We start from the raw sequence: 22,661 nt of genomic DNA, 5'->3' as shown, positions 1-22,661 counted from the left end.
CCAAATAGTTTTTTTAGAAACACAGGAATAAGAGTCTGTATTTATATTCTGAATAACTTTATTCGTCAGGTGAAATAAATTTGTTCAATTTGACACTTCTGTAGTGATCAGATGTGATTCATTATCTGTAATGGGTTGTCCTTGATGAGAAACAGTATGGTTACTTTTCCAAGGACAGTAGTACCTAAAACCTGAAAATGTTTAGGAAAAGTGTCTCTATCAGGACTAGGTTTGCAGAAAGTGGTAGGAGCTGAATCTTCAGTTCAGTGTATTGTTTCACTTGTATCATTGGAAAGAGCTTCTGATGGAAATTTTCATCAATTGTCATCAGTATCTTGAAAGGCAACCTATGCTTTGTAGAACTAGGACTCATGGATTTAATGCAAGTTTGATTAGGACTTTCCTCTTTTGGGGTGGATGTGCAGATTAAGTACAATTGGAGGGGAAAAAATGCTTTATCGACTATATCCATAAACACCCCCTCCCCCCCCTTTTTTTTTTCTTTTTTTGGAAGCTCAGATTCTTGTGTATCGGGTTTTTTTTGAAGCCAAGAACCTGATTTACTGGGAAATCAAAATAGTTTTCAGGAGGGGGCACTTTCTCTGGGACAAAAATACTGTATTTTACATCTGAGGCTGATCAGAATTAGTAGAGTAAATTACTAGTTTGGTGCATTTTTTATTAAAAAAATACTTATAAAGTCTCTGCATAATAATTCTAATTACATGTATATTATAATAATATGTATGCAACTAAGCTATACATAGGTTTACATCACAATTGTAGTGTTATGCAGCATGCAAGCATCTTCTCTGACTTAAAAACAGAAATCCTCCTCAGGTTGTTTGCAATTAAGGTAATAATTCGTCTCCAGTATTGGAAGGGACTAATTTGGATTAAGTTTATAAGAGGAAATTTCAGAAATAAGATTACTTTTCCAGATGAAGTTACTTCATTGCAATCAAATTTGGAGCAAATTAAGAAAAATGCTCTTAGTATTCATATATTTTTATTTTGCATGTGTGTGTAATGTGGAAGACCATGGTCTTGAACCAGCAAAACAGTCCTCTAGTTTGTGTGACACAAAACAAAACAAAAAAAGTCAGTCCTGACTAAAAGTATGTGACGCCAGCATTCACTTCTAGTTCTTTGGATGCTTGCAATTGTTATGGGACACTCGACTGCCAGGATGGCCTCCAAAACCTGGGGTGATGCCCCTGTTCTTCCTTTGGACATTCAAAGAGTTGCCAGCACAAAAGGCCAGGAGCAAAGGCTTATTCACTAAAAGTCATGTGCCCTACGTGCATGTTCGGGAACCTGTTCCCTTCCCTGATTTCAGTAACTTTTTACCCATGCTCTCATTCCTTAAATATTTGTAGGTCTCAGCTTTCCCATCTGTAAATTAAGTATAGTGCTACTGAGATTAATAAAATCATATGTTCGTGTTGGGTTCAGCAAGGTCTTTTGCAGAATGTCATTATGATCTGGGTGGGTGTACTATGTGGTGAAAAACTGGTGGGATGGTTGGGCTTAGAGGTGGCTAGTTGGTTATAACTTACGTGGAGGCTGGTAACCAGTGGAGTGCCCTAGCTGTCTGTTGTAGGACGTGTCCCATTTAATGTTATGCGTGACTTGGAAGGTGACCAGCCCTTGCTCGTGAAGTTTGCAGATGACACCAAACTGGGGGAAGGGGTGAGCAGTGGATGTGCTTGAGATCAGGGCTGGCATTCAGAAGGACCTGAGCAGGTTGGAGGAGCTGGCTGGCAGGAACTTTGTGAAATTCAGCAAGGATGAGGGCAAGGTTGTGCACGTGGGAAGCAAGAGCTCCTTCGAAGGGAAGGGTTCCCCTTCACTCAGCGCTTGTCAGACTGGAGTATTGCATCCAGCTTTATGTCCACACCCCACCCTGCCCCAGTACAAGAAAGATGTGGATAAACTGGAGGAAGTTCAGCACGAAGCCACTGTGATGTCAGGGAACTGTAGCGCTGCCCTTGGAGGAGAGGCTGAGGGAGCTGGGCTTGTTCAGCCTGGAGAAGAGATGCTTCATGGGGGCCTAATGGCAGCCTGCCCCTGCCTGCCATCAGGTTATCAAGAAAGTGGCAGGATGACAGGCAATTGTCAGAAACTGAAGTCAGAGTGGTTCTAACTAGATATGAGGACAATATTTTTCTCTAGGAGGACAACCAAGCAGGAGAACATGTTGTCTGGCAGGGTTGTGCAGTCTTTGTCTTTGGAGGTTTTCAGGATCCCAGTAGATAAAGCAGCCTGGTCTCACCTGATAGCTGACGTGGCTTTGAGCAGCAGGTTGGACTACATGACCTCCTAAGGTACCTGGCAACCTGACTGAGTCTATGAATCAGTGATTCTGTATTTTGCCTTGCAATAATAATCTATCCACGGAGTGGAGGAATATAAATACTAAAAAATCCATAGTGCTTTCTGCTTGCATTGTGGATAGGAGCCCTCAGACAAATCTGTAAATGCGGTCTTTGCTTTCTTCCTCTTTTTCCCCTCCTGTAGATGATGTACTGGTCAGGAATCTGTGCTAGGTGAAGATATGTTGTAAATAATACCCTTTATAAAGGAGGATCAGAATACCAATCTTCAACCATGTTCTCAGGGTGTCCCTGTAGATTGCTGCTTCTTCAGGGCTTGCTGTCGCGTTGTTCTCTAGCTTTTAGCAGGATGCTGCTTGGTGCGAGAAAGGGTGGCAGAAAAAGCAGCAAAGTAGCTTTTGGGGAAGCGCATTCTGCATGCAGTCTGAAGAACGGGCATCTCTGGATCTGGCCTTGTTTGCGTTGCAGCTGGTAATAGAATTTCCCCTGATTTAACTGATCCAGGAACTGGGCTTCATATTTGTTTTCTGCTTGAACCTCTGCAATTCCTTATTATTCCTTTACTTATGATTTAGGTAATTTTCTTTGATAAATCTAAGAATAAAATTAGTACAGTATAAAACTGTTAGCTATTAATAAAACCAAACATACATTAAAAGAAATAACGATCCAGTCTTGATACAGCCTTCTTCTATGGCTTACAGCATGTGATGGTAAACTGTCATAATATAAATGCCTGCTTCATTCACACGTGCTGTAGTATAAAAGCATATCTTAAAAAAAAAAAAGTCTACAGTCTGTGATTCTTAGAAGTAAGTGGTCTTGTATGGAGAACACATCATGCTATCAATTTTTATTTTTTCTGTGTAACAGAGCCATCTTGAGGTACTTAAAAAAAAAAAAAAAAAAGAAATTAACCTTCTTTCTTCCGCATTCTTTTTTCTCCTTACTTCTCTGTACTCTCAAAAGAGTCTATATATCAAATTTCAGCAAGATTTACTTCCCAGCAGGAGTTGTGTAGTTATCGGTGGAGAAGACTCAATTGGGCATTACACAGCAATATTCACTAAGTGATGTGGACACAAGAGGGTTTTAGACATTCATGGGCTTTGTCTTCACAGGTGTTTTTTGTTTTGTTTTGTTTTGTTTTTTTTTTTAAATATAATTTTTAGTCTTTCAGGCTTTTTCAGAGAAGTTGCTTTGCAACTTGCCTGCACTAAGCTTTCTCTGTGAGTCACAGTTCCTTGGAAATCAATCTCCTTGTTTCATCTTTTCTGTTTTCTATTAAAAAATGCTCCCTGGCTCATTCTTTCTGCACCATTAAGAATGAAGAATCCTGATGTTGCTGCAGTTACAGCGCACACTCCTTAAAGAGAAGGTATGTTGCCTTTACAGTTCTTAGGGTGGTAGAGCTGGAAAACTTGACTGTATGTGCCTCTTGGGAGCTCAGTGGATAGGTACTGTGCCACCAGCTGTGAACGCTGCACTGCCTTCTAGTTTTGGTGGAGTTTGCATCGGTCTTGTTTCTGTTGCCTTCTGACTATTGTATAAGTAACGCATTTCAGAAAATAGTTTTGATGAAACTGTTGCAGATGTTGATCGGTGTTTGTATCTGGGTAGCTGAGAACTGGTGGTCTGTTCATCCCACAACTAGAGGAAACCATGGAATGAAATTTGTTGTGCAGCCATAGCTGAGAGACCTTCTAGTCCTGGAGGCAGAGGTAATGAGCGGGGAAACTAAGTCACAAAGAGGAACACTGACTTTCTTCTATAGTCTTTGGACAAGTATAAAGGTGCTTTTGTTTTCTTTGCTAAAACTGCCATTTGCTGTGGAATCAGAATTTCAGTCTCTCGGATGCCCGGCCACTGGCCTTTATTACAGAGGTGTTAGTGCTCTGAGATTGTAACGTCTGCTGTGGGACACTGCAGACTCCTGCCTCCTTCCATATCAGCTTTCATGGTCGAAGGTGAGCCCTCTTGGTGGAAAATATGAAAGAACAGAATAGAATATTTCAGTTGGAAGGGACCTACAACAACCATCTAGTCCAACTGCCTGCCTACTTCAGGGCTGACCAAAAGTTAAAGCATGTTGTTAAGGGCGTGGTTCAAATGCCTCTTAAACACTGACAGGCTTGGGGCATCAGCCACCTCTCTAGGAAGCCTGTTCCAGTGTTTGACCACCTTCTCCATAAAGAAATGCTTCTAATGACAAGTCGGAACCTCCCCTGAAGCAGCTTTGAACCATTCCCACGCATCCTGTCACTGGATCCCAGGGAGAAGAGATCAGCACCTCCTTCTGCACTTCCCCTCCTCAGGAAGCTGTAGAGAGCAATGAGGTCGCCCCTCAGCCTCCTTTTCTCCACACTAGACAAACCCAGGGTCCTTAGCCGCTCTTCATAGGACATGCCTTCCAGCCTTCTGGGAATAAGTGCTGGGAGCCGTTCTTGGGATCATTTCACACTCGGCTGATTCTGGTTTCTGGTGCAAATGCGATTCGAGATCTGACTGCTTTCACTGCACGGGACTTCTCTACGTGAGAAACGTTGCCCAGGAACATTAGATTTTGATGTGGTATTTTAATTGTATTTTCTTTTTTCTTAAATATTGATTTGAAATTTAGAAATCATTACAGATTTGGTGAGGCCTAAATATGTTGCAGTGTATTAAGGGATATGATTTTTTTTCTTTCAAAATACATGCATTTGACATGGTTATTGCTGATTTTTAAAGACAAAAAGTTACTAGCTAAACTGCTAGAATAAAAGCATGCTATCCTGCTACAATTCAGTTTTTTAACAGCAGTAGTCTCTTAGGCTCAGAATATTTTCTTCATGTGGGTTTGCTCAGATAGATTGGTTCAATGACTGACTCATTACAAGCGGACAATTAAACGGGGAACTTGCAAAGTTGGAAAGCTGTTTTTCCTCTTCCAGTCTGTAAATATGAATAAGAGCTGCCTGTTCCTCCTAACAGTTTGACAGGAAAGGACCAGGTGAAAACATCAAGAAGCAGACAGGGGAAGTGAGGGCCAGTCTTTTGGCCAGAATGGGTCACCTGCCTTCCATAAAAGTGTCTGGGTGCTCCTTGGCCTCTCTCCCAGCATCTGCTCTACGTTGGGTACACATAGGAAGCATGGGGGAATCTGTAGACCACCACCGTGCTCCACATGCCCACTGCTACCTCTTTACCCTCACCTGAAGGAAAGAAGGTGATGAGCACTGAGTCAGGTGAATTGTCGGGCAGCTGGAAGCTGATGGGAGATCTTAACCTTTGGGGTAGGTAACTTCAAGAGCTGCTTTCTGTCCCTGTGTTTCTGTGATCGCTGTGGAGCCTGGAAGGGAGCAGTTTGAGTCATTAACTAGAGGTTATACTGTGTTCGAGAAATCAATTTTATAGGGGAAAAAAAGCTCCATATTTTGATAATCTGTGTGTCATGTGGGCAGTTGTTCAGTTGTTCAGATTCATAACTTTATAATGCAGTACACATGAATATAATAGCTCATGTGTTTCATGTTCAATAGGTTATTGTTTTTCAAATTGGAGTTTTTAAATACCTTTGGAACAAAATTTTGGTATTCTGTGTCTTAAAAGCACATAGTTGTTCAGTTTCTTAAATAATTTTATGTTAAACTAAATAACATATACTTGGTGGTCACAATATTGCATCTGGAATTCAGTGTTCAGTGCCTGACCCAGTACAAGTCAGGGACTGGCAAACTGGAGCAAGTCCAGTGAAGGCCACTGCCACGGTTCAGGGTGAGAACAGGTCAGGAGAGGCTGTGGGACCTGGGTTTGTGTCGTTCTAAGAAAGGACTGAGGGGGATTGAATTGCAGTCCTCTGTTCCTTAAGGTGGGGTTGGAAAGAAGACGGAGCCAGGCTTTTTTCAGAGGTGCACAGGAGGAGAATGAGAGGCAATGGCCTCAAGCTGCTGCAAGGGTGATTCCAGCTGGGCATAAGGAAAGAACTCTTCCTGGTGTGGCTGGTTAAGCACAGGAGCAGGCTGTGGTGAAACCTCCACCTTCGAGGGCTTTCAGAACTTGGGTGGAAAAGGCCCTGAGCAACCTGATCTAATTTTGAAGACACCTGTCCTGAGTGTATGAGAGAACATTCAGAGGTCGGTCCCTTTCAGCTTAATTTGAGCTGTGAGTTCCATGATTGTTGTTCGAGTGCAGCTGTATAGCTGTGTGCTGTGGAACTCTCTTAGCAGCAGAATCAGTGGGGAAACTGCTTGAGCTACAAATGCAAACTGTGCCGTATGCTGCTAGCTGAATTAAATCATCTGGCTTAATCTTGATTTAAACATCTTCGACCTGAATTAGTTCCCCTGCCTCTCAGTAGATGAGTGAAAAACTTTTATTTGAAACACGGTGCTGTTAGAGATCGTTCCATGAACGTGCCATCTACTACATAAAATGACAATTATTTTATTTTTATGGAGGGTATTACTGGAATGTACAATACACAAGCTCCCTTTACTGCTGCAATGTTTTTCTCAGCATCTAAAAAGTAGAGAAAAAAATCTGTGGAACTTCAAGATGAATTAATGCAATGTATAAGTCAACCCCTAAGGCATTCTTAAGTGAGAAAGTGTGTGTATCTTCTTGTGAATAACTGCACTGTTCAGATGGGGCAAGCAGGTCAGTGGCTAGGACTCTAACACTGGGTCTGTGTCCTTCTTCGACACAATTCTTGTGTAGTTCGAAGCATGTCACTGTGCGCTAGATCAAAACAGAAAACAAGCTGAAAACTTCTGCAGCTCAGCTCTGCATGTTAATTGTTAGTATTTGCTTGTGAGGAAAAAACCTGGGTTTTAAAATCATTGTTGAAGTTAATTTCCACAGGTGTTTAAAAACTTGCATCATATGTTTAAATAAAAAAAAAATATTCTGAAGGCCTTTCAGTTCCTCTCTTAAAGAGGGAAGAGGTGCTGAGACTAACTTCCAGAGGTTTACTGGATATTGCATGTTTCACGCTTGAAAATCTATGTTCCAGTGAGGATTCAACTTTAAAAGAATAAAGAAAAATAGCCTTTTCTTCAAACCATTATTTTCCCTGCATTTTGGCTGGTGATTCTAGTGTGGCAAGCGGCATTCCAGACATTTGTAAACAGGAACACGCCTTTGAGCTCTGCAGATATAAATTGTAGAGAGAGGCTGTAGAAGGGACACTGCATAGTGAAAGATGTAGTGGAATGTTTTGTGTGTTGTAGACAGATGTTGTATATGTATATGAGTCCTTTCTGAGCCTTGTCTCTGAAGCTATTTGTTTTTGTCTAGGACTTGATTAAGAATTACCAAAGCTTAAGGCAATTTAACAGGGAATTTTGTCTGCTTAGAAAATGCAAGTTGTTACCAATTGTCTCATCGTATGAGGATCTTGTGCTGCCAGAGTTGTTACCCTTCCTGGCATGTCTGTCCTGATGATTTGCCCTTGCACACCTGATGTGAGGGGGGTAAATTGCCTGGTACCTCCTAAGGTTGGATCCTCTTTTGAGGCACTCCCATTCACTGCCACCTCTTCTGTAAGTGGCAATTGATTTGACCTCTGTATCCCAATTCATTGAGTTTATTATTTCTCCACTGTACCTTGAATTTCACCGTCTCCTTCAACTTAATATTTTCATGCTTCGGCTATGGAGACTTTTCAAGGACCTGAGCTGTTTTGCATGCTGTTGCAAGCAGAAACAGTAGCTTCTTGAGATTAACATCTATGGGCTACTCAAGAGTAGGACAGAAATGTAGCATTGGCTCTTCCAATGTCTTCTGTGGCTTTTGGAAACGTACTTCTCCTCGTCAGCCTTGTTCTGAAATCTTTATTTTTGATATGCTGTCTCTTGAGTTAGAGTGAAAATGAGTTTGGGCAGAGTGTGTGCATTGCTCAGCACAACAGGTCCAGTTTGTCCTTCCAGATGATACTGGCATATCGCTATTAAGTACTGTTACGGGGAAGGAAGGAAAATTTCTCTCATGGGTTCTGGGATTTGCTCTCTCCCAGTGTGTATTCAGCAGCAAAGTATGGGAATACTTTGTAGGTTTATTCTTTTCCTTAAAACACGAGACCTATGGCATTTGAGAAAAGAGGAGGAAAGAGAAGGTGCTCAGGAGACTGCTCACTAGTACTTTACTTTCCTCAGGAGAGGTGGAAGTAAAGGGACTCAGTTGAGTTTTTAAGATTGCCAAAAAAAAAGAAAAGTAAAGAAGCAGCTGTGTATAAACTGTATAGTTAAAACTTGTGATTTCTGATTGCCAAATGGAGAAAAGCATCAAAACTGAGCTTCCTAGAATTTTTCTCTCCCTCCCCTTCACGAAGAGTTTGAAACAAAACATATACTCCAAACAGGCATTGAAATAACATGTTTTAGTAATCTGCTTTTGATTGTCACAGTGGGAGCTACAGAGTACAGAATAGTTTGAAAACTTCATCTTTCTTCAGCTGGCTTATTGAGATCATTCAAGAATTGGCTCCAATACTGAGGGCTGTGTACATAAAAATTTGGACTAGATGAATTTTGAAGCACGAAGCCAGGCACATTTCCTCTCTTCCATAATGGTATTAGCTAATAGATATGAGCTTGGCCAAATCGAAAAGGAGTGTCTCAATATTTGGAAATTTTGTTCATCTACAGAACATGTTCCCTTCATTTTTGCAGGGTTTCTCAGTCTGCTAAAGGCGCTGTGGATAAACTAGGATGGACACAGAGGAATTCCCTCCCCCACCACCAGAAGGTAATTGAAATAGTTTGGGGTTTAAAGCCAATTTTGCTGTAACAATGTGATTATATTTCCAAAAGTGTTTTTACCTCCCCAATACTCCCTTTCCCCATATCACCTTAAGACTTGCTCCCAGTGGTATTTTGCTGAAACTTGAGCTCCTGTCATCTACCCTGTCTTCTTGTTCTTGGACCTTGCTTGCTGGTGTTGCAAGAGCATGACGTGAAGAAACCTGAGGAGCAATTGGTCCTCACAGTCCAAATCTGCAAATACGTGTTTTCTAAGGCAGCAATATGTGGACTGTATCATCGAACCTACATCGTGTGCTTTGGCAGCCTCAAGTGTTCATGTAAATGGTGCCCTGTAGAGAAAAAACAAGTGAAGCCTGTGGCATGGGTAGGATATTTGGACCAGTGTCTCAAATGCCTGGTCAGATTTGGAGTCTGAATTGAGAGGACAGAGAGCGGTGTTTTGTTTTCTGTTAGGGCATGTGCTGCTTCCACCAAGCATACTTAAATCTGGGCAATGTCTGCTGAGGGCTGTAGCTGAAGGACCTTCTTCTGATGCGGCAGTTCTCTAGCCAGCATGCGTTCCCATGGGAAGCAGAGGGGAAGCATGCACAGCTGAACCTCTGTGTGGTCAGAGCACAGAGATTTATGGAAGAGTGTTATGTATGCTGGACTATGGAGCTGGTTCTGTAAAGTTAGCACTCGGTACCCCTTGCCTGCTGTGTACTGGTAGCCGTGTGGCCACTTGTATAGCCCAGGTTTCAGAGGGCACAAAGACAGGATGTACAAAGACACCATGTCATTGCCTTCTGCATTTATGTAAAATAATATGGCTATTTTTTTCCTGTTTTCCTGTTTGATTTCCTGTAAAAGTACCTTTGTGTAGTGCTTGGTACTATGTATCTTAAGTCTTAAAAGGATTTGGCTTTTGATAGTTGGATGCTGGGAGATTTCTTAGGAGAAGAATGATAATGCTTCTTCTGATCATCCCAAAGCAGAAGTTTATGGAGACTTGGGTTATGGAGAGCTGTGGTTGAAGCCAGTACAGCTGTTCGTATTTTGGTAAAGTGCTAGTATAGTTTGTATAGATAGTGACTTTCCTGTAAATTTTTGATCTGTCCCTCATATAGGGCTTTACTGCTTATGGACTTACACTCTCTTATATACATTGCTACATGAATATATTAATATATGTATATTAATAATATACATTATTGCTTATAGGAGATCTTATTTATTGTTCACACAGAACTTATATGAAGCCATTTAAGTATGAAAGAGGATTTATCTTAGTTTTGTTCATCCATAACTCTTTAGGAATTTGGGAATTGCCATCCTAAATCAAAACTGCTTTCTCTCTAACTTAAGACACTGCCACAGATAAAGATCTGTTACTAGATACTACCTAGAAAATTGGGAAAGTGAAAGAAGCAGAAAGTTGTGAAATCAACTTTTAATGCGTTAGATTTCTGGCCAGCATTGCTGACAGTTTTATTTATGCCCTGAGATATCACTGAGGTTAGTGTTGGCAAAAATGCTTTTCCTGCCCTTATCCTAATCCATGTGGCCAGGACCCTGAATTTAGCTCTGTTTTGTTTAGTGACAGTTACTGTGAAACTCTCTCTATTGGATAATCCATCTCCAAAGCAGTGTAGTGCTGCGGGGGAAGAGTCATCCCTAAGGAATCAATATTTCCACTTGAGCAGGGGCTGCTGTTTTTCAAAGACAGCGAATAATTGCAACAACAGCTCCAGCTTTGTGCAGTATGTCAGTGTGTGGGTACCCTGACAAAAATTCAGGGTGACGTAGTGCAGTACGGTTCCAGAATTCAGGTTCTTTCTCTGCAAAGCTCTTTGTGACATGTAGAATTATGTGTATCGCATCCTTATTTTCAGACATGTCACTCCTTAATAGGCTGGGATTAGACTTATTTAACATGAGTTGAGATTCTGCTCTACCTGATCTTGCGTCAATGGATGCTTTCCCTGTCATCTTAAAAAGCTTTGTCTGACACTATTGGAACTTTTATATTTTTTTACTTTGCCATTGCTAACTCTCTTAAAAAAGCATATTAATAAAAGGAATATCAGTGAAGATAAATTTTAATAATTACACTAAAATACGCTTTAGTCCACTTTCTAGATAATTCTCATGACACATTTTGCAGGTGGAAAGTAAGTGAGAATTTTAGGGCCAAGTGCAACTGCAAATATATGTAACAATTAAAGGAAGGAAACATACAGATTTTTTTTGTAATGGTTGAGGTTTTTTTTGGCATGCATATACACTGGCCACCCATGTTGTCTGCTCAGAAGGGATGAGGAGCACCTGCCAGTGCCTTCAGACAGTGAGCGCATGGATGGGTGACAGTGACTCGTAGTGAGGATGAGGCTCCAGCTGTGTGCTGGGTGCAGGACCCTTTGATACATCATAAAAAATATTTTTAGCTTTTGCATAATAATTCTAAAATGCTGAACTGGGGCCACAGATGAAATCACTTGCTTTTTTTTTTTTAAAGTTCTTGTGACATCATGGGAATTTTTTCTTTTACCTATTTGTTGTCCTAACAAATATAACTGTAGTGTTGAAAGTCACGTGAGTGCCTTTCTGTTTACAGGTGCCTACCTTGCTCTATAAATCTCACTTTTATTCTTGTCAAGTAGGTTTTCTATGGTTTTGACAAGTAACTTCCAGAAATTTATTTGTATCATTCCTAATGTATACAAATGGGAGAAATAACTGTAAACCTTCATCTTTGTCATGGGGATGTTGTGAGAATGTATATGAAAGCTATGCCATTAAATTCATGTTAAATAATGTCTTTTCATTAGCAATAACCGTCTGAATCTCTACCTTGTTTAAGTTAATGTCAATAGTAGAGGTTCTGCTACTTCTTGATATGGAAAAAACTACATGTGATAAAAGAATGGAAGGTAACATATTTTACCTTTATTTATTTCATGTATTATGCTTATGCAACATACCTGCTCATAGCTGTTTGGACATTCCATTCATGTGTTGTTAATTAGACAGTGGCAAGTCTGTGCTAGTTAATTCCCTTACCCCAGAGCAAATTCAAGTACTGACGAACTTTAGAAAAATTAATGCCTGTATGCTCCCTCCTCCAGACTGCTTTAAAAAAAGATTCCTCTTCTAGCCATGATTAAGAATTCCCTAGTATTTTTCTCTGTATATTTTGAATGAATGTATTTGTTAGCAGCCAGGGAGCAGTTGGAGGAAGTAGATGCAAAGGCTTCCTTGGCTAAGAGCGTAATCCAAAAAACTGCTTCCGAAATTGACACTTCAGATGATAGTACTAGCTTGTTTTCTCTTCTTTAGTGTGTTTGTGTGTATGAATTTATGCACAAAGTACTGGTATTTTAAGTTTTCATACATAAAAAAAAATTCATATCTATTTTATGAAATATATCTATTTTATGAAATAAAATAGAGGATAATTCTTGTTCTCTCTATCAACAAAAAAAATCCTTTTTCAAAAGCTAAATGAAAATGGCAAATTTTATCATGGCTGTAAGTTATAATTATGTTTTTAATTGGTTGCTATAATGAAATGTCCTTAACCAAACCCATTTAGACAAGAAAAGGATATGCTGTGGACTGCAGACTATGCAGCCAGGAATTAAAAAGGTGGTAATTCTGAGAATCAGGAATCACATCGTGCCTCTCCTGTAGAGGAGTCACCTTCACGATAACCAGCTAGGACTGGAGATGGGGTGTTTAATGCTAGGATGGTGTTTGCGTGTGGTGGCCTGTGCTTGTGCTATTACTGCTTTATTGGGAGATGTGGGCTCTGGCTGTCTTTAATTTCTTTACTTGAAAAACTTCTTATGATCTTGCAAAGTGGAAGTCCTTTTCTGTAAGTGAGGACTCAGGAGGTGTTTATTGGGGCCTGTTTCAAAAGGAGAACCAGCTTTGTTTGCTCAGCAGGATGGATACCTGACAAACAGCTTCTTGCCCAAGGGAAGCTGGACGGGGGTGTACTCTGTGTCAGGTGCGCTTCTGGTTTTGCATTTTCGTCTCTGAATATGTATGTGTGTCTCTATTTCTGGTACATGGCACTGTGCCTCATATGATTTCTCTCTGAAAACTATTAGAAAACATTGGGTGTATTTATTTCCTCATACTGAGTATACTTGCCAACAATTCATCCCAGTTGTCCTGCACTGAGTTGCCTTTTACAACAGTTGTAAGACCTAAAATAAGCTTTAAGCTCTGTTCTATAATTAATTGAGTGTATCAAGGTAGGTTAATATATAGTGATGAGATCTGGAGTATGGCTGCATCGCAGTACAGTTCTTGAATTGTGAACAGATGGTATATTTTGTTTCCTATTTATAGGAAATTAACATTATTTATATTACAATTTTAAAATGAAATACTGAAATTTCAGTGTTCGTACAAGGACATTGTGAGAATGAATTTGATAGCATACTCCTCATGTTACTGACAAATACTCTCTTTACCTGAAAGAGAATCACTTGTAACTCTTCTTCATTTGGGAAGTGTGAGGTGCCCTTAAAGACCAGGTGTACTGGAGAGCTGGTTGTTCACTCACCTACACCACCGTCACCAGTACAGTGGGTAAAGCTAGGTGAGAAACCTTGTTCTGCTGGTTTGGGATCTAAGATGTTCTTCAATGGGATGAAATTTGGTTTTTTAATCTGAAAACAGACTGAGGATATCTCCTAGACACTGATCGTGAAAGCATTTTATACACCTTTTTATACAAATGATCAGATCTCTAGGGCTGTGAGTGGGATATTTCTTTGCTCCTGATATGGAGAGACATAGAGCAAGGAGGCCAAGGACTTAAATCTGGATATCCTGTATGTGATCGAGTGCTCTGATTGTGTCTTTCCATGGTTATTTTTTGTCGTTTGCCTGCCAGCGCCAGAACACTAAAATAGTCGTAGTTTCTCTGTCCCTGAGAAGGAAGTCTGGCTTGAGTCTGAGGGTAAGAGTGAAGTAGGAACAACTATACTCTCATAAAAGTTCCCATTGGGGTGACTTTACATAGTCTTAACAAAAAAAAAACTTAGAAAAAATTTTTATTAACCCTAATATGGAGCTGCTGGATGGCTGCTGTGTTTTGCTGTAGTTCTCTGCTAGGGGAACTGCTTTTTATTCTGTGTCCTATATATATTTCTTTCAGATTATTTACTTACCTTTTGTGCTGTTTAGTGAATGATTTCATAGTTTATTTAGGTTTTAACTTTTAACAAGCTAATTTTGTGTCTGAGAAAAGAAGCAGTTAAATTGGGGCTTTTATAATATTGACAAGAAAAGCACTTGTGTGTTTTACAATTCAGTTTATGGAAGTGAAGAACACTGGGGGGACATAAGCTTGTATTTCGGACTAAAGTAAAATGAAAAGATGTTACTTACTATGATTGGGGGATTGAAATAAGAACACTGCTTAAATTAAACTGCAGCTATAAAGGGAGTTGGTCTTGGGCTAAACGGCATTGTTTGTGAGGTATCTATTTTCAGCATACAGACAGTTACAAATGATGGTAAAAGGGGAGCCAAGATTTCAGAAGAATGAGAACAGAATATGGATTGTAGTTATGAATGGTCCCTTGTTTTTGAAGCTGGCAGTAGCTTGCTGGTGTCTGACATCCCATCTGTAACAGAACAATTTATTTATTTCTGAAGATCACATTTCTCTCAGTAAATAAAGGAAAATGCATTGTTTAAGGTAAGGATCAGTTATTTTGTGTGACAATTCAAACAAGCTGTGTAACAAAGAGTAACAAGAAAATTCCTATTGCAAAAATGCAGTTACGGTGTCACATCTCACTCCTAATGATGTGTTTTTTCTTTTAGCCAAGTGTATTTGAGTGTTGGGAAAAACAAGAAATAGAAAGAAAATAAATATATTAATTAAAAACTTATTTATGTTTTTAACATCTACAAAGAAAACACAGTTTACATAGATGTATTTGTATCTCATTTTGTTTTAAAGTAATCCGGTAAAATCTTTGCTAGATATTTATAATGTGTTAAATAATCAAATGTGATTCACTGTCGTAGATTTCTGAGAGGTTGACGTAATCCTTTTGATAGTGTTTGAAATTTTCTTTCTGAATAATAAGTTATAGTTGTTTTTTTTCTATTCACTCAGCTACTCTATAAGGTGACTTTACTGCTGGACTTAACTTGCTAGCTGTGTGCAGGGACAAGGGCCAGACATGTTGATCGAAAATAGCAATTGATGGTGAGATAAAGGGCTTCCAAGGGATGGCAGCAAAACTTTGTCTTTGGTGTGGGGTAACTAGTACTGTTTACCTAAAAGACAAACGAATTGTAAAGGAATTTGTACTGATTTTTGTGTGTTCTTGCAGTGAATATTTGTGTAAGCTAAGTTCTCAAATTTTAATTTCAAACAGTGAGCTGACATATAAGGAGAGGTGTGAATTATTTTTTCGTTTGCTTGTTTTGCCTTTTTAGCACTTGTATCTAGCATTAACTGGCCAGGATAAATTGCTGCCAAATAACGGAGGGATTTTTTGATTTGGGGTTTTTTAAATTCCATTTCACTGATCCCAGTAAATAGTCACTAACTATGCCTAAAGCCTCTGTAATGATTCTACTCTAGAGTTTACAGAGAGATTAACTTTTTTTGTACATTGTTATAATTCTTTTATCTTGTGCATGAGCATGGATAAAACCTTGTTTGCATTATAAGTTAAATAAAGTGTCTGAATTATTGAATGAAACATCTATTAGATGCTGCAGAGAGGAACTGAAACCATGCCTAGCAATCTGAGGAAAACATACTTGATAAACATTTCTTGGGGAAAAACCCTCCAACCCCCTATATAGATTTTCTTTTTTCTTCCTCGTTGGACTAATCTTTCCAGGTAATGCGACCTTGTTGTAGTTTCATTGAAATGAATACAGAAGATGATTTATTCTGTCAAAGAAGGGTTGTTGCAGGAATACATCTCATTGTTAAGTAGTCTGCTGTTGAGCTCAATAACTTTGATTAGGTGAAAGCATGATAGTTCCTGAAAAATCTTTTGTTGTGCTGGTACAGGTTTCTCTAGGGGCTGGAAGAAGGATGTGTGTGCTCCTGTGCCATGGGGATGCCCACACTGATGAGCAGCTTCCCAGTCTCTGTATTTCCGAGTTCTGTGTGTCACAGAGAGATACAAAAGGAAATCCAGGTGCTGATGCAAAATGTTGCCCTGGGAGCAGTGAATTGCTTCAGTGTAATGTATCTGGAGGATCTTAGCAGTGTCCTGTATTGCAAAGGAAGGGGGAAGTAAAATTAACATTGGGATTGCTCTTTCCCACTTGCATATCTGTTGGTGACCCACTCATGTTTGTACATGAAGAACGCTTGCCAGACAGATGCTTAAGAGGACTCTTCATGTTGGAAGAAATTCCTTCCTGATTTCCGTGTGGACTGGCTGAAGCTCTGAATCATGAAGTTCGGTTATGGCGGTTGTCTTCTGCCAGCGTTGGGGCCAAGGCAGGGCTTCCTTTCCGCTCCACGGCTAACAAAAGGAGGCGATGACAAGGACTCTGCGGCTGATGGACTTCTGGTAGAAGCTGTGTTAAAAGGGTGTTGTAAAACAGGATTTCAGAGAGTTCAGTTAGTGAGTCTTGATGTAAGAATTACTGTTTTCATTAGTTTGCTTGAATTCCACAGGTGTACTTTTTTGAGCTATAGCAGGACCTTAGTATGTTAGGGCAAAGAAGAGCAAGATACATTAAACAAAGACCTGCTCATCCAGGGACCAGGCTTGGTCTACGTTTCTGACCGTGGCAGGCAATACCAGTGTCACCAGCACACCGGGTGTGAAGGCAGAAAGTAAATGTTCACAAAATGCTGATTTTATGTAGCAGCCTTTCTGACTATAGCGTAGCCAGCACTGAAAAGCATCTGGTGGAGTTACAAAGGAGTACAGGTCTGCTGGTGTTGCTGCTGCTACTCTCTAGACAGCCTAGTTCATGTCTAATATTTTTATTTTAGACTTTAGATTTTTTTTGCAACTCGATTCTTTTAATTTTTAGCTATCTTTAAGCTTAATTTTTAGCATTGGGTGTAGTTTGTAAGGTGCAATGTTTTTGGTATTTGTAAATCTTTCCTAACGTCCACAGATCTGGGCTTTATTTTAAGAAATAATCTTTAGTATTCAGTATGCGGTTGTTAGCGGTCTCTCTCTGAAACTTGAGCATGCAGATTCATCATTCTTTTCACTTCAATTTTGTTTGTTTTTTATCCAGAAGAATAATATCTGTTGTGCATGCTTGACAACATAATTAGTATGTAATGTGTGTATTTATGAAATACTAAAGAGACATTTTGACTTTTTTCTTTGTTGTTTATTTGCAGCGAGAGCCTGTTAATTCATGTGGTTTTGCTTTTGTTTCCATCACTGGAAACCCTTTTTGCATGAATGTGTAGTAATTAGTTTTTTTGGGTTTTTTTTGTAACTGTTTTCCACAGAGACTTGTAACGCTGATGTTGTGGTCATGCTTTGGATGTGTGCATGAGCTGTGTGCGATTAGCAGCGTGCCTGTACAACAGGGACCTGGGTTTCCTGCAGCGCCAACCTAGCGCAACTGCAAGTGAAAGGGGAATGAAAGTCCTTGGCTCCGATCTGCTTCCCATGGGAAGGAGTGCTCATCCGTGTGTTTTTGCATATGCAGTTTTCCTTTCGACTTTTCTTTCCCCCAGCAAAACAGATGCTTTCCACCTGCATGACTGTGTGAGGACCTGATTTACGGATGCCAATGGTGTGCTGGCAAATGTCACGCTGTGACTGGGAAGTGTTGGTGAAAGGCAGTGTTTGCAGGGGCACTTGCTCTTAAAGCCAGGCTTCCTTTTACGGGGTCCTTCCTGCCCTGCCCAGTCACTCTGCACATCTCACCCCTCTCCCTGCGCAGGTGCCAGTAGAGGTGTCGTTTGGGGAAGGCAGAAAAGAGACACATAAGCTGGGTGTCAGAGCCAAAGAATATTTAACTTCATTTTTCTCTCCTGATACTGAAGAAGTCATCCAGAGGGACCTTGACAGGCTTGAGAGCTGGGCCTGCGCGAACCGCATGAAGTTCAACAAGGCCAAGTGCGAGGTCGTGCACATGGGTCGGGGCAAACCCAAGCACAAATACAGGCTGGGCGGAGAATGGATTGAGAGCAGCCCTGAGGAGAAGGACTTGGGGGTGATGGTTGACAAGAAGCTCAACATGAGCCGGCACTGTGCGCTTGCAGCCCAGAAGGCCAACCGTATCCTGGCTGCATCAAAAGCAGCGTGGCCAGCAGGTCAAGGGAGGTGATTCTGCCCCTTTACTCCGCTCTTGTGAGACCCCACCTGGAGTACTGTGTTCAGCTCTGGGGCCCCCAGCATAAGAAGGACATGGAGCTGTTGGAATGAGTCCAGAGGAGGGCCACGAAGATGATGAGAGGGCTGGAGCACCTCTCCTATGAAGACAGGCTGAGAGAGTTGGGCTTGTTCAGCCTGGAGAAGAGAAGGCTCCAGGAGTCCTTCTAGCAGCCTTCCAGCACCTGAAGGGGGCCTACAGGAAAGCGGGAGAGGGGCATTTTACAAGGGCAGGTAGTGACAGGACGAGGGGTAACAGTTTTAAACTGAGAGGGTAGATTTAGATTAGATATTACGAAGAAATTCTTTCCTGTGAGGGTGGTGAGGCACTGGCACAGGTTGCCCAGAGAAGCTGTGGATGCCCCCTCCCTGGCAGTGTTCAAGGCCAGGTTGGATGAGGCTTTGAGCAACCTGGTCTAGAGGAAAGGTGTCCCTACCTGTGGCAGGGGGGTTGGAACTAGATGATCTTTAAGGTCCCTTCCAACCCAAACCATTCTATGATTCTATGAAGTCGTAGTCACAAGTGGGAGACATGAGTAGGTAGAAAATACCGTGTTGCTTTCAAGCTGTAGGAATGCATCTAATCAGTGCTAAAAATCTGGGAGAAACTAGAGGCTATCCAGTGGTGACTGAGCCTCTTAAAACCTTATTGCAAGTTCCTGCTGAATGTGAATCAACTGTCATTTCCCAAAGGTTTGCAAGTTGGCCAAACACTTGCAGGCACAAGTGGTTCCTAGCACAAGGTTCACCTTCCTAACAAACACCAAGCCTCTGCTATGAAATTCCACCTGAAATAAAAAGTGAACAGCTCGAGAGCCCGTTCGTCGTGGAGCACGGTCAGCACGGTATGTTTGGGCCCAAGTGGTTAGTTTTACAAAAGTAATGATAACTTTAAAAATTCAGTTATTTCCTGGTACCTGCACACTTCCATCTCTTATTTCTGTCTATGCCTTGCACACTTATGTAAGGAGCTGGGCAGATTTTAACTCTTTAGAAATAAGGATCTGAAAAGGCAAGCGTATCTTATCTGAGAAATCACTGGAATGTATCAAGGCTAAATAATGAGCACACAGATTGCTCTGCCTGGCTGTTTGCTTTCATTCGTAACCTTTGTAAGTTATCAACATTTATAATACCTAAAGTTTGAAGGAAGGTGGGTCTATGCAGTGCCAAGTGTCTTGTTGCAATCCAAAATACATGAGTAAAAAAATAAATGTTTTACAACTGCACATTGGAGTAAGAATAAGCAGCTCCTGCCAGTCTGCTTTAAGTTCAATTGTATTAATATTTCTTTTCATTAGGTTGTTTCCATCTGAAGCATTGTACACTTATTTTTTTAATTTTGTCAGTGTATGGTGGTGATATGGTAAAGTTACTAAAAATGTTTATCATTTAGAAAGAAAAAAAAATTTGGCTTTCAGTGAATATACAAGAGAGATTACACTCTAGAGGGCCTCCTGCCTTCCCCTTCCCCCCCCTCCAAAAAAAAATGTTGGAGGAAAAGTGACTGTTAGAGGGAGAAAGGAAAAATAGTGTTCCCTTCTGAGAACATACATATTTACCATGTCTTATTTACCTGCAGTCGTTAGAAAATTCTCATGGAGCCTTTCAAATATAATAGATGCATTTCCTCTTTTTGTTCCATAGTTCCCTGCTAACTTTAAAAAAAAAAAAAAAGACTACAACTGATTGCAAGGATGACATTCATAATTGTACAGAAACCTTACTTCGGTTTCTACAGATATTTTTCAAACCTTAAACAATAACATAAAATATTCCTGTTTCTTCATGGCAGTGTGCCTATTGTCCAGGGCTTCCAGGCTTGTTGTTACCATGCTCCAGACCGCTGAACTGTTCCTGCTTGGGGTTCTGTTTCTTTCTTCCTTTATCATGGTTTTCCATGCAGGAAACTCAGTTGACTTCTTCAGGATCATCTGTGATTTATATGATTGCAAGGGAGGAAAGAGTTTTGGGGTGCTTTTTTTTCCCCTGTGTGTTTGCACTGTATTCAAAGTGCACTAGATAGTAAGTGCAGCGCTATTTTGTCTTACTTCTGTATCTCTAAAATAAACTGTTGAAGAAAACTATTAAGGAAGCTTCACTAGATTAATCTTGGCTTTAAAATTAAGGTCGCTCTTAAACTTGTAACTCTTTATCTGTATTACATTAAACTAAAAATAGTTCAGGAAAATGAATGGGAAAGCAGATGGTCCCAAGAATGCTTTGCAATTGGCAGAGCAACGAAAAATTGTTTAAATTTGCTTATGCCCCAGCAGGTCTCTGTAAGCACAGCCTAAGTTAGCTTGTTTTTGAAGTGAGCTTAAGAAAAAGTCATTTCGCCGAATAACATACCACAGAAAAAAAGTCATAAATCCATGTGTTGGGCTAACAATTATGAGACTATATATTCCTTTCTCTAATCCTAAATTTGACACTTTCACGCTTAACTTAATTTGAAGACAATTTTTCCATTATATCAGATTTTTTTTTCATGCTTTAAAGCTCCAAATAGAAATTTTTAGAAACCAAGTATTTCCCTGAAGCATTTGCAAAGCAAATGCTGCAGAATGGTATTGGCATAAGATGAAAAAGTTTAATCAGCTGTTGTATTCTCATTGCTCTGGTTGGCACGCATAAAGTTAAGGGTGTGAGTAGTGGTGAAAGGGCTAATTGGATTTTTAGTAACTAATTTAATTATTTGAAATAATTCTGGGCTGACTCTGTAATGCTAAGCAGTCTGTGATTATTACTTTGGCAAAAAAAAACCAGTGCATTTTAAAATTATGTAAAAAAAAAAAAAATTAGTTGTCCTCTATATGATTTGGGGGGGCAGCGTGCCTTTGGAAACCCCTGCTTACTCCCACGGTTTTTCTCTGCAAGCACAATTGCCTGGAAATGCACTTTTCGGTTTGATCCTTTTGTTTTACAGTTAAAGGGTTGGAAGAACTGGGGCTTCCTTCATGAGCATGAAATTTTGCAGGATCTGTGGTGTTTTTTTGTAGCCAGATTCGGCCCAAGTGTAACTATGCTGTGTGTCTTCCTAGTTTATGGTAGCGCTTCCCAAGTGCTTTCATGTGTATGTGTTGTTTTGACATAACACAAACCACTCTAGAAAAAGTACGTATTTTCAAACTGTAGTTGCTCAAGATGTCTTTTTTTGTATGTCATAATCTGTATTTATCAGCAGTGCTGAGCAGCTTTTCAGTTGAAGCAAAAAAAACCTCCCATCCTCTCCTTACTTTTGTTTTTAAAATCAAATGAAATAGTATGCCCTTGAGATTAAAAGCTTAAAGGAGAATATTTTTATTAAGTATGAGACTGAAGAGATCAGTGAATTTAAAGGGTTGAAGTTTGTCTTTATACCTGCAGAATTAAGCAAATGCAGAAGTGATACAAAGCTGAAATAAGGTTTTAAAACTTTCTGAATATTTGTCTCCAGTCTGCCCTTTCTATAGGACATGTAATCTGGGAAAGGAATTTCTCTCTTTTTTTTTTTTTTTTTTTTTTTTTTTTTGGTCTGTTTTATACTCTTAACCCACTGTCCCATCAGTGATGTGATTTAGGGGATCTTTCCAGGCTGTAGTGCCCAATTACAGGGTTCTGCACCTTGTTTATTTCTGCTGTAAAGTAAATGTTTCTGAATAAACTAAACAAGGCAGCATTAACAGCTGTAACAGAAAGAAATTAGGTGACACCTTCAATTTTTTTTTTACCTGAGTTGAGAAAATCACTTCCTATGTTACAATTTCTTCCCACAATCACAAAATATGGGTTGGTTGCTTTTTTAGGGGGAATGGGGAGGAATTGTGCATTCGTTGAGCAGGTTTTGCTCCTGGGTCCTGAGTCATTCCTTTTGCTTTTAGGGTCTTGAATTACCTTTTTTTTTGCCAGTGGCAGGTCTTGTCTGGCTCTGACAAATGGCACTGCACTGGACTCAGTGCCTGGGGAATTGCATCAGTGTAAAAGTGCTGGACTAGAGAGTTGCCAGGCATCTGATACCTAAGTTACTGTATATGCCCTAAGGAAGCGTGTGGATCCAGAAGCTCCCTAACCTAGCAGCCAGAACACCTCAGAAGTGCCTGCTGGTCCTGCGATGTTTGCCTCGTTTTGTAAGCATACACGCTTTTTTTCTTGCCGATGTCTAGCATTGACCTGCAGTGTGCAGGCAGGTTCATGGCTCTCAGCTGAGCCTCGCTCCAGCAATGCCCCAGTTTCCCGAGTGGCCTAAGCCTGCAGAAATGCTCAAGTCATTACAG

The 22,661-nt window shown here is 40.3% G+C and overlaps 1 protein-coding gene across 1 annotated transcript in view; it reads left to right on the top strand.

Annotated features, from left to right (window-relative positions):
• ARHGEF10 (Rho guanine nucleotide exchange factor 10) overlaps positions 1-22,661 on the top strand; it is a 130,479-nt gene that overhangs the window by 6,000 nt on the left and 101,818 nt on the right. Inside the window, 1 exon segment of the mRNA XM_068405602.1 lies at positions 8,987-9,062. Coding sequence (XP_068261703.1) covers positions 9,026-9,062 — 37 coding nt within the window. The 5' untranslated portion in view covers positions 8,987-9,025.

The sequence above is a fragment of the Nyctibius grandis genome, chromosome 1 (assembly GCF_013368605.1).
Source record: "Nyctibius grandis isolate bNycGra1 chromosome 1, bNycGra1.pri, whole genome shotgun sequence".
Taxonomy (NCBI): Eukaryota; Metazoa; Chordata; class Aves; order Nyctibiiformes; family Nyctibiidae; genus Nyctibius; species Nyctibius grandis.
This window is presented reverse-complemented; position numbering and strand designations above follow the sequence as displayed.